A 12293-nucleotide genomic window follows, 5' to 3' on the forward strand; every position below is an offset into this window, starting at 1 on the left:
CAACATAACCACGTTATACATAGACATCAACCATCGCAGCCTTTGCAGGTGTATGATATTTCTGACTTAAACTTTTGTAAAAAAAGAAACGTGGTTATGTTGACAAAATTTTGACATGATAACCACGGCATGGTTATATAGATTATAGACATCAACCATCGCAGCCTTTGCAGGTGTATGATATTTCTGACTTAAACTTTTGTAAAAAGAAGAAACGTGGTTATGTTGACAAAATTTTTGACATGATAACCAAGGCATGGAATTATAAGGTTATAGACATCAATAATTGGGACCTTTCGTTAAGCTTAATATTGAGAAAATTTTACATGATTTGTCATAACCTGCTTAGTGATAACCTATGCATGGTGGAATGTACTGTATGCTTACTTTAGGTTAATGGCATACAGGAATTGAACCTGTACACGGCAACCATGCTACCATTTCTTAACCATTTAAAACCTCAGACAAATGAAAGTTATCAGAGAAAAACTTTCAATATATCATCATTGATAGTGTTGATGTTTCAATGACACGTAATATACGTACTACGTGGTTGACATTAGGCGTTGGATAGCTTTGTTGTTTCTAAACCAGAAATGAAATTTGCAATGACTGACAAAGTTATCCTGCGTCATGTAAGACAGCTGATTTCGAAGACGCTTTAAGGTTGCGTTCGCCTGTTCATTCACTTCACTGTTCAGCATTGCATACTGAGGGTAAGAACCAATATTGTATCCTTCAGAGCAACCTGCGACGTAATAAATATTTAAAATTATACTTGTGTTCAGTAATGCCTACCCATGTGAAAACACCGTATAAATTGAAAATATTTTACCGCTATGATTCTTCCAGTGAAAACGATCGACCAAAAACTTTGTTTTTTTGAAGTAATCTGGGTCCCTGTTGAGGCAATAGCTGTGTAGATTGCAGGCGTTGTCGTACACAATAACTTTGGGTGCTAAAAATTAAAGACCTATTTGTCAGGGTGTTTGTCGTGATTGCTTCCTCATATTACTTTCTGTTATAACCCGGATTTTTGGATCACTAATTTGGATAAGACTAACCATTCTGGAAACGAGTACGAAATATCGTGAAAGGAACATTTGGAGATTCTCGGGTTTGCATGACTTCAAATCCATAGTTTATTCCTGAAATAATAAAAAAAGAGGATAAATTGTACGTAAATGTATCTACACAACTATATACACACTTACTACAGTAGTAAGTTGTTTTAATGTTAAAATACGCAATACAAAATTATATGATTTACCATGTGGACAGAAAATGGTGAAAAGTCCAGGTAAAAACAAAGAATGTGATGGATGATTCTTGGTGCAGATATCCTCTCTTCTCCTGTATTTATCTGCTGCATACACTCCTCTGGATCGAATAATTGGAAGATTAGGGAAGAATGCGATTTCTTGTGGATGCCCTGATGGTTGTTCCGAAGAAACAGGTGGTGGTGATGATGAAGACGCAGTGGAAAATGGCTCCGAGGATTTCTTAATCAGATCCGTTAAAATAGGGTACCAACTTCTAGGGAAGGTTGATTCCTCAATATCTGAAAAGGCATTGAACAGCAACGGGCACTCTTCTTGCAGTAATTCTAATTTGCTTGGATGCTGCGAGATAATGAGTCCTCCAACGATCTCGTTCAACAATGTGTGAAGTGTCTCAGATGGATGAACAAAACCACATACAGATGAACTCGCGGCAAATGCCTTAACAAGAATCTTAACTGAACGTGGAGATTCACTGACATCGTCATAAGCACGTGTCAACCAATCCAAAAACGGAATAATAGACGGACAGGCGGTAAGTAACATTTCACGAAGGCTCTCCATTTCAGTCGTCGATAATTGGCCTCTAGAAATAAACTGATGAAGAAGCATTCGGCACGCTTTGGTCGGTATCATTACACAGCTTCTGTAACTAGTATAGAAGGTAAAAAAATTATATGAATAAATATAAAATTTTTATGCTACTTCATACAGTATTGTTCTATTTTCTACACAGAAATAAAGGATGACCGTATGAAATAGGAATCACGATATAACAAAACTGCGCGTAAACGTTTTAAGACATACACGCAAGAGTAGCTCGTCGAGGTATTAAAATGTGCAAATATAAATCGTAGATGTCAGTTTCGGTAAATTATTTAAAGCACGAGCACTGTAGACAATTCTACCACATTAAATTATAAAAAAGAACTTAAACGTTTCGTCCCACGTTTTATCGTAGATTTTAAAGTTATTTCCTACAGTGAACTGTATTTTTTGAAACCATTCTCATTTTTTCTTTTTAAAATTTACCTTTATCTACGTGTAAGTGAAAGATAAAATACTTATCTTCCTTCGTGTATGTTTTCGGCAGTTGGGTTGACAATGTTCTCTTGTAGTACCATCTTACGTCGAAACGAAACTGTGGTGGCATCACACACAACTGTTTCAGGCGTAGGACCACACACTGGGCAACAACTCCCATCGGAGTAATCAATGTCCAACAACTTCAGATATGAATACCAAGCATAACGTAGTTGGTTATATGATGGGTATTCACAAAGAGATGGATCAGCATCCTGCATCCGAGAGGTCCACACTTCAAAATAGGCGTACAAACTACAACTAAAGCAGTAGCAAAAAAATGAAACACAACGGATTTATTTGATCACGTTAACAAAATGCAGTCATTTCATTTAGATAAGAGGAACATTGAACAGCATCGTTACTGTATAGTATGTCGGCAAACCTTGCATACAAGAAGTGATACATATAGTCTCTAAGAACTTCGTGGGCAATCAAATAATTTTTCATGTTGATGACTCCAATTTCTTCACCACCAACCATCAATTTGTTCTCACAATCATCATTTGAACATCTTGAATAAAATACTGAAACAAAGAGAAACGCCGGTATGGCAAATACATTGAAAACCCATGCATAGTATAGCTTTTCAAACACCAGCGGCGAACACAAGGGAAAGCAGGAGAATTGGGGCAAATGCCCCCCCCCCCCAACGTCTCAAAGCCTTTGAATAATAGCTGATTAATTGTGTAGCATACAGTAACTGTATCAATAATTTATCAACCCTGAAAGCCTTGATAAGTAGATTTGCATGAAATTTAAGCCAAAGATTTTAAAAAATAAAATTTACACCAACAAAAGAGCCGTTGCATGTTGGCTACTTAAGTTTGCGTAAAACACTCTCTTCGGAAATGATTTGAATACAATAAACATACAAACATACAAACATACAAACATACATGTACAGTGTATGCAAACAAAAGTGAAGTAGGGTGGGAGCATACATACTGGTGCACGGATAAACTTTATTCATTGTATAAAGGAGAAGAAGTTTCTCTATCCAATTTTCTTCGACAGGGTTTTGCAAACTCCAGTTGGAACCGCAACTTTCACATACTCCGCTACTACGTGGGACAACATGCAATGTTCCATTTTCCTGTGGTAGGGATTGGTAAAACGAACTACCAAATATCTGTTGAAGGTGTACTGGTGGCTGGAACTGTATGGATTTATCGGATAGGCAATAAGGTTTCCAATTAACTTTCCGCTGCTTTTTTGCTTGGTGATACATTTCATACACAATGTCAGGCAAATCAACATCATCCTGACTGAGTTTTTCTTCCAGAAATTTGATGTGACTACAAGCATGTGTATCATAATTGCATGTGGAGCACTTGAAACCCTTATGATCTATGCCAACAAACCCGTAATCACGCTCAGCATATACGCAAACTACTTCAACTGACGGCAAATGGAAAACGTTGTAAGACTGGTAATGTTCCTGACGAACGAAATAAAAAGCATTTATAGACAAAGGACACCTAGCAAAACAGCAAAATTATGTGACCAGTTAAGGCCAATTTAAAATGCTAGCAAAGCTGTATCAATAATTCTCAACAATGAAAGCCTTAATAAGTAAATTTGCATGAAATTTAAGCCATACTCACAAGATAGTCATGGTCCATTGATGAAGGGTCACTTTCTAAACAGAGTTAATGTTAAAAAATAGATATGCTAGAATTAGCTTTAACAATGCCACATTTAAACATAATTTTATATATATATTTATCAGGCATTATAATACGCGTGTTTTTGACACACTTTGTGTCCTTGTCAAAGGCGAATGTGTCCTTGTAAATGGAAAAGTGTGTAGTTAAAAATCATGCCTCATGGACAAAAATGTCTAATATAATTTTAATTTGACTATTTAAAATAATTATTGTTTCTATTATAAAATTGACATTATTAAATATATTATATATTAAAAAAGGCTAGAGACTGACGGACCGTGCTTTGCATGGCTATGCTCTTTTTTATATGCTTGCGTTGTAATTTCACGTTGTAATTTCTAAGACTGAGTGATTATTGAACCTAAAGACAATGTGTGTCCTTGTAAAAATTCCGTATTATAATGCCTGATATTTATATATATACTGTACCTTCTGGATCAATAGGAAATGGAAGACTGCCATTAAAACATTCAAGGCTGTCTAAAATACGCTCAGTCACCAAGCAATGTACACATGCTGGATTGTCAGCCAATAGTTCTATCATTTAGTAAATTAAGAAAAAAATGGTTAATAGTTCCTAAAGTATATGCTAATAATTAATGTTTTAATGAGAGTATATTTGAATAGGATAAAAGTTAAGAGTTTATAATGGTTTGTCATAATTTTATTCCCTGGATCTGAACTATTTGCTCATATTCGTTCAACAAGTGAGCTCTTCAAAAAGTAAATTATATTTCACTAATCCATGCCAATGAAACATTTAATAGATGTGTTTGAAGTTCAAACCTGAGATCAAACTTTCACTTCACCCAAACAACTTCATAACTACATACTAATAAGTGGCACTAAGTTGTAAGGGTATTTAGAGTCAATTTCAGGTCACTTTCAATCACGTCAGACCAAATAAGCACTTACGTTGATTGTAATGTTCTTTAATACTGATGTGAAGTGAGTTTATTATTTTACTCCTGGCAGGATTACATGAACATTGATACACCCAATTCACAGTTCCATTGATGAAATGGTGCAAACTTCTCCGAATTAAAAGAAAATCTTTACTCTAGAAATAGAGAAATATAATTAACGTCACAATCATGCTATAGAAGATTTGCCCATTTTACCCCATTTTTTCCAGAAAGAGCACACAGGCTAAAAAAAATGCATGCAAACATCTTTTGTCTGGCACCTCTTTTCACGATATTACTGTAAGGAAATCAACTTAATCATACATCAAGTTTATGTTATAGATTGATGACAGCTTTTCCACACTAGTTCCTACACGAAGGCCCTTAGGTCAAAATGTTGAGATGTTTTCTTATCTGTTTTAGGCATTTAACTAAAGAACCAATTGTACAACAATTGCTTATATATTATATATATTATTATTATATAATATAATACAGTACCTTTAACTGTCTTAATAACTCATCATAGTCTTGAAGTACAAAAGCAGTTAGCATTGTATTGACAGGTAGTAAAGCATTTGATCTACATACTTCAACAACATAAGTATCCTGGTGACTTATTTGACAAACAACTGCTTGTGAAGTATCCATGGGTTGAGAGTAGTGTAATAAATCACTTGAAGTGATATCCTATAAAAATATTTAATAAATATCCTTATGAAAGAATAAAGAACCACATGCATTAAAAAAATTTTCAATAACATGGTAAATATACTGTATTTCCCCAACATTGGGTACCAATATGTAATAATTTTTCATTTATTCAGTACGTTCTCCTATAATTTCTGCGTAGTTGCAAAACATAACCCTAAAATTTCCTGCAAGAAAATAAAACTTGCAGTCTGGTAAAGTGAGGGGGAACATGTTACGAAGTGTCTATATGACCGGCAGCCGGACAATGTTTTGAAGAAACTAAGTGACCGGCAGTCTATAATATTGAACTTTTTTGTATAAAACAAGCCCCAAACCAATCCCAAATTTTAACCCTAACCATAAATCTAACCCTAAAGCTAACCTAAGTTTAGAATGAGAAATTCACTCAGAAAAAAGTTTGAAAATTTTCTTAATAAAAATATCTGAACAGGGTTCAAACCCAGACCATACGCATGCGAAGCAAGCACAATGACCACTACGCCACGAGAACCAACCGTCGCTAAAAGCATTCGTAAAAATGAATCAAATAGTGAAAAAATTTTGAAGCACAAAACTACTGACCGACTGGCAGTAATATAGACACTTTGAAAATGTTAAATGCAATGGAAATAAGAGTTTTTTAGGCTGATTAAAGTATCAAAATTGCTATCAAGCACACCCTAAGTGCACTAAAATTTTCCTCATCAAAAATCTCGGGTGCGGCGTTGGCCAACTCTGCAATGTGGGATTGATTATTTGATTTGTGATCGATAATATAGCCTGCCCTGGAGTTTGCTGAACATTTGTACATGTAAATACTACGTGTTTGTGAAGTACTCGTTGTAATTAATACCTCAAGCGTGTCGGTAACATCAGCATAGGTATTTTGGTGGTCACGGACGATTTTGTCAATATTTTGATCACAACCTGCTACAATAGCTTCCTTTTCAGTAGTCTCAACATCTAAATCGCTGGGTTCGTTTACTTCACTCAGTTCACTGTATAAATTTAAAACGACTTTTGCTTTCGTTCTTCTCTTATACTTGGGTTTATCTCTTTTTTTGTATTTTAGCCTTGGCAAACTATCCAAATCGTATCTCCCTTTCTTTTCTCCCAAAACCTTTACTTTAATGTTGTCAATATTCACCCTTGAACTGGCATTGTCCGCCATATTGCTTTAGACAGACGGCGCGTAACTAAGAAGGGCTCTGGGTATGAGAATGAGTCGTGGTTATTTCTGTGGTTATGAACACAAATTGTGACGCCTCAATAACTGACGAGCCACAATAACCACTGGTGCTTCCACAGTGGTGCTTCCTATTTGTTTTTTTCGATTGAAAATATGGGATAGTATGCCCAAGTGGAAGTCCTACATTTTCCCGCTAATTTTGATCACGTGTGTGATAAAAGCGATAAACATGTCGAACGAAGGTATGTACAATATTTTTCTTACAAAAATTTGCATAATTATTTAGGATTTTCAATATGTGAAGGTGTCTTATTGTCATGTTTAATAACCTATTGTTTTGAGCTAATTTGACAAAACCAAATATTGTAAATGACATGTTTATTTTTACCTTTATACAGAAAATTGTATTGTCTTGTCGGATGACACGTCTGAGAGTTCAGATGATGGTGGTGTGACTGTCGGTGAGTACTTAAGAGCTGTACTTTCCCTAGTTCAAACGTTATATTGGGCTAAATGAGATTTGTGTCTGCCGTTGCATATTGATTACGTAACATTACTAAGACATGGCCTGTTTCTAGTGTACCTGTCAATGTAAACCCTGTGGGGGAATACAGGGCAGGAGGATTTGAAACCTCATTCCCCTCACCCAAAAAAGTTGTATTCTGAAACATACTATTATTAACAGGAGAAAACAAAATGATTTAACATAGTATAAAAAAAACAGCCAAAAGTGCTAAAGCCAACCAAGTAAAAGGTTAAATTAAGGCAAAGGTCTAAGCTGAGTTCCACTCTTTTATTTAGTCATTAAAATATAGGAATACAACTTATGCAGGTTTTTCTGTATGCTTGTGTATCCAGATGCTATTCATTACTGTGAATCCTTTCTTTTACACCAAAGTGAGGCTTGGTGGTAAAGACAGTAGAATAAGGGAAAACCCACATCAGTGCTATTGCACATAAGGTTTCTTACTTTTTCCAAATGCTGATTGGAAAAAGAAACAGTAGTACTTAGCTAAAATGACTGAAATGGTTGAAATAGTTTTTAAAAGCTTTTTTCCGTAACATAATTTAAAACAATAGTGCCTTGTATTTTACACTTTCCTACTATATCTTGGTTCCAATTTACAAAGTAAAAACTGTTCGGCTGCTCATTCTATGAAATGGTTTTCATTGTTTCTCATGTGGAGCTTCATGACTACACATGAATGTGGACTTTTAACTCGTTTTTGCTATCCTTTTCCCAGGTGTAAATAGCTGTGTGGAATTAGCAACCATTGCCCCTGGCTTACACTCAGAACATTGTCTATGGATTCATTATTAGTGAGCTTAAGCAAGTGACGTTTTTGACAACACGAACGGCATGAATAACGTTAGGAGACTGGGTCAAGGATTGTTGTTGAAAAACGTAAACTTTACTTCCGGTTGACGTCCATGTTGTCAAAAACGTCACTTGCCTATGCTCACTATTATTTTTACTGACAATTACCGTACGGTGGAGTTTCCAAACACATATTTCTTTAACTAATATATTAAGTGAATTATATTTTGTTGATTTTCCAGATACATTGATTATACAACCACCTGACGCAAAAAAGGTTAGTTTAATGGGAAGCAGTAAAGAAGCCAGCCCAGCAATTTGGTCATGCTATGCAAATATTTCATAGACTGTGAAAAAAATCAATTTCTAAAGAAGTGAATAATGATAATGATTAATAATTTGCATAGCATGACCAAATTGTGGGAAGTTTATATTTTGCTGCTACTAAATTTTAAATTAATAACTTACTCAATGACAGCCTTTTAAACAACATTAGATCATGTACATTGATATACAATTTTTAAATTTACTATATCTAATGCATCTTGATTTTGTACTCATCAAGTAGAGAATCTTGTAAACTGATACTTGGTTAAATGTATGATTTTACGTAGCATAATTTGACAAATTGTCATGTATTTTACAGAAGTCATGCAGAAAAGAACCTTCATCCTGGTAAGTCTGTAGAATATGCATAAGGGCAATCGTCTGAGTTGTAAAATGGTAAAATGGTTAAATTGGAGTTTCCATGATTCTTTAAAGAATAAATGAATGAATTCCTAAAATAGACTGCCTTACCGCTTCTATGGCATTTGCCTTGAGCAAAATGTTCACTCCCCCCCCCAAAAAAAAAGGTCCCGTATACGCTTATGTTAAAATAAAAGGATATCCACCATGCGTACTATTATTACTAATTAAAAGCAATATGACTATGTACGATCTAAACTAAACCATGATTAAGAAAACAGAATTATGTAGCGAGATAGGTGCTCTGATCTGATTCCCAATAACTTCTAAACAAGTGAATCTATTAAACTGATTTGATATTATGAATCAAACCGGAGTACTTTTTTGGGTACACCCGGTAGATTTTCGGACCGTGTTGGGGCCCCTTTTAGCTGGGGGCCCTGTCTCCCCTCTTGGCGGGCCTGTTTGTGAGGCTGAATATTTATGTTATCACCAATCCTGAAATTACAGCGATATATTAAAACTTAATGTGTAATAAATGTGTAATAAGTAAAATTTGAAAACGACGATTGGGAAAGACAACGCAGGTCATATAAACAGTTTGTTTCATATTGTTTAGTAAATCCAACATCAATATTAAAAAGGATAAAAACATCGAGAATGTTGAAGATGGCGATCATGCCACCATATTAAATATCCTGCTAGAAAATCCAGAAGACTACGAACTTAAAGAGAAACCGTCGGGCATACGGGTAAACAAAACGTTTACTTTAAATGCCCAAGATATACCAATAACATCTGCAAAGGCGGATGATAATGGCGCTTACAACTCGAAAGGTTCTGTCACGAAATTCTATACATATAACAAACAAGGTTCTCAGACTGCCCACAAGAATGAGAATGGTGTTTGGTATATAAACGTTAGAAACTCAAAAGGTTATATTAAAGAAACAGTACCCGAGAAAGAGGTATTTGAACTGAAGCGTGAATATCACACCAGTAAAAATAATCCTGATTTTTCCCGAACAATTGTTACTGTTAGAGACATGACTGAGAAAGAGCCCAAACCATTCTATTTTGTTATGTATAAGTGGTGTGATGGAGTTGCTCGTGAATTCATTCTTCCTCGACATGGAAACGCCGGTAAACCAACAAGTAGTCAGTACTTCAGAAAGGATCCAAAACTTTTTAGAGAGGTGGACGGTATGCTGAAGCAAGGTTTGTCAACTGCCCAGGTTTATAGTGCAATCGCCAGGAAGAAAGCCGACACTGTAAGTGAGACAGTATCGAGTCCAAAACTGATCGACAATCGAAAGCTTTTGATGAAGAATGCAGAATCCACTTCTGGTGGTAACAGCGAAAGTATGAGCGAAGCAGAAGAGATAATATCATGCCTTCGGTCCAATGATCTACTGCAAAGCGTAACGTTCACCAAGGGAGAGTACGTAACATTTAACTGCCTTCCAAACATGCTCAATGATTTGCACCGATTTTGTGTCAATGGAGAGTCAATCTTGCGAGTTGATACCACTTTCGAACTTGTCGAGGGTCTTTGGCTCACAGATACTACGTATACAAATGAAGCCCTGCTAGATTCTAACGGCAAAAATCCTGAGTTTCCTGGGCCAAGTTTTTGGCATTTCCGAAAAACAAGAGAATGCTATCGCAGATTCGCGGTCGAGATGGTTGCTCAAAAGCCAGAGCTACTTGGCATCAAGAAGATTGGTCACGATATGGATAAAGCTCTCTCCCAAGGCCTGTGTGATGTTTTTCAAAACGCTAAAAAACTTTGGTGCACACAGCATATGCAGGACCGGGACATTCGAAAGCTCAAGACTCTTTGCTGCAATCAGCGATCGCAGTCGAAAGTGATGGCAGATATATATGGTACACAGGATTCTATTCTTATCCAGAATGGTTTGGCGGACGCTGAAGATGAGTGCGACCTGGATGCCAAACTTGAAAGCCTTGAGCCTGAATGGGAACGTATTGTGCCTGGGTTTTACCGGTGGTTCCAAAACAACAGATGCAAGCAGTTTAAAGAATGTCTGGTTCTCTCAGCTAGAGCGGATTTGGGCATAGATGGGCGATTTTTCACCAACGGCCTGGAGCTGAAGCATAAGTTGCAAAAAAAGGTGATGCGGGAGGAAGATATTCCCAAAGAAGTGGCAGCTGTTACCCTTCAATTGCACAAGTGGGTGGAAGAGTTCTATTTAGAAGAGGAGAGGGCAGTCAGAGGTTTAGGCAAGTATCGTTTGGCACCAGGTTACGACCATTTTCAAGTTGATCCTGTGAAATGGAACAGGTGGGGGCCGTCCAGACAATCGCAGCATCTGGAGTCACTAAGAAGCTTCTCGCCGTGTTCATACGATAAGTATTCTAAGCCAAAATCCGCTGGGCTTAAAGCAACGCCAAATGCTCAGAAGAGAAGAGCACAATTGCCTGAGCCAGAGCTGTTTGCAGAACGAGTAAATGCTCCCCCCGTCAGCAAAAAGCTAGCTGTGTCACCATTGCGCATTTCCAAAGATGGAAATAAGTCTGAGTGGACGGTACGTGCGCTGGAATTAATAGCAATTTTATCTATAATTTCATTAAACGAGTTTTAAAAGTATTTATGAAGTTTACCAATTGGTTGTCATATTATTGTTTCTCATTCAGGTGCAAAAAAACACTGCTACAACTGCTCCGAAGAGTAACGTGCAATTCAATTCGCTGGACCCAGACCGAATTTCGGGTAATCAATACGAGCTTGTTCATCATAATGACACGAAACTGTGTCCCAAGCTGGTACAAAGGTGTGAACAATGCCGTGTCTCGTTTCATCAAGCTGATATCGTTCTGGTAAAGACAGTAGGTGTTCGTGAAAGAACGGATAAATCGGGCAAAATGGTAAAATACATGGGTAATGTGTATTTGCATTACTTAACCAAGTGTTTAAGAGAGTATGATCAACGCTTTAATTTCTCCGCCATTACGGTTCCCGCACGAACTCTCACGTTTCTTCCCGAGGGCAGTCGCGACAGGTTTATTGAAAAAGGACTACAAGTAGAGGACAAGTGACATAATGTACTGTCTTGACCCAAACTTACTAAATAATTTATGTTCAAAAGTTACGGTTACCACTGAGTAATTTAAGAAAATACAAAACAATGGACATTCCGAAGACGGTTAACAGTTTTATTCTACGTTTCGACTGTAGGATATTAGACAAATCCAAACATTGGTCTTTAATATAGTTTTGTATTTGCCAGTAGCGTCATTCCTGATGATGACTACAAGTTAGTCGAAACGTAGAATAAAAATGTTAACCGTTTTCGGAGTGTCCAATGTTTTGTATTTTCTAAAATTTATGTTCAGTTTTTCCAGGTTATCTTCTTCCATCGTGAAGCAATGCTAGAACACTTTAGGCAATAGACCTTTAGTTCAACAAAGCAGAAAAATAAATCTGCAAGGTTTTCTTACAAACCA

The 12293-nt window shown here is 36.5% G+C and overlaps 3 protein-coding genes across 3 annotated transcripts; 1 reads left to right on the forward strand and 2 right to left on the reverse strand.

Annotated features, from left to right (window-relative positions):
- Positions 1-617: 617 nt before the first annotated feature.
- On the reverse strand, positions 618-1844 carry LOC114544472 (the record flags this gene model as incomplete). Its single annotated transcript, XM_028563101.1, has 3 exons — positions 1271-1844; positions 1065-1148; positions 618-748 (listed from the first exon to the last, which is right to left on the reverse strand). Coding segments are annotated over exons 1-3 (789 nt in total), but the record flags the coding sequence as incomplete, so codon positions are not given.
- Positions 1845-2344: 500 nt separating this feature from the next.
- LOC114544473 lies at positions 2345-6901 on the reverse strand. The gene is made up of 8 exons (XM_028563102.1): positions 6485-6901; positions 5440-5628; positions 4949-5093; positions 4463-4570; positions 3971-4005; positions 3312-3804; positions 2749-2890; positions 2345-2624 (listed from the first exon to the last, which is right to left on the reverse strand). The coding sequence occupies exons 1-8, from the start codon at positions 6800-6802 to the stop codon at positions 2345-2347; spliced, it is 1710 nt and encodes a 569-aa protein (XP_028418903.1). The 5' UTR covers positions 6803-6901.
- A 148-nt stretch (positions 6902-7049) lies between these two features.
- LOC114544474 lies at positions 7050-11885 on the forward strand. Its single transcript, XM_028563103.1, has 6 exons — positions 7050-7062; positions 7219-7281; positions 8381-8415; positions 8785-8813; positions 9445-11374; positions 11484-11885. Exons 1-6 carry the CDS (start codon positions 7050-7052, stop codon positions 11883-11885), a joined length of 2472 nt encoding a protein of 823 aa, XP_028418904.1.
- Positions 11886-12293: the final 408 nt, after the last annotated feature.

Source organism: Dendronephthya gigantea, unplaced genomic scaffold, assembly GCF_004324835.1.
Source record: "Dendronephthya gigantea isolate DGI-Jeju-01 unplaced genomic scaffold, DenGig_1.0 000801F, whole genome shotgun sequence".
Lineage (NCBI taxonomy): Eukaryota > Metazoa > Cnidaria > Anthozoa > Malacalcyonacea > Nephtheidae > Dendronephthya > Dendronephthya gigantea.

Coding starts and splice junctions, on each gene's coding strand:
- LOC114544474 (XM_028563103.1), top strand. Junction 8,416..8,784: donor AACCACCTGACGCAAAAAAG/GTTAGTTTAATG, acceptor TGTATTTTACAG/AAGTCATGCAGAAAAGAACC. Junction 11,375..11,483: donor GAAATAAGTCTGAGTGGACG/GTACGTGCGCTG, acceptor TTTCTCATTCAG/GTGCAAAAAAACACTGCTAC.
- LOC114544473 (XM_028563102.1), bottom strand. CDS start 6,802: ATGGCGGACAATGCCAGTTCAAGGGTGAATATTGACAACATTAAAGTA. Junction 4,571..4,948: donor TAAAGAACATTACAATCAAC/GTAAGTGCTTAT, acceptor ACTAAATGATAG/AACTATTGGCTGACAATCCA. Junction 3,805..3,970: donor CAATGGACCATGACTATCTT/GTGAGTATGGCT, acceptor TTCGTTCGTCAG/GAACATTACCAGTCTTACAA.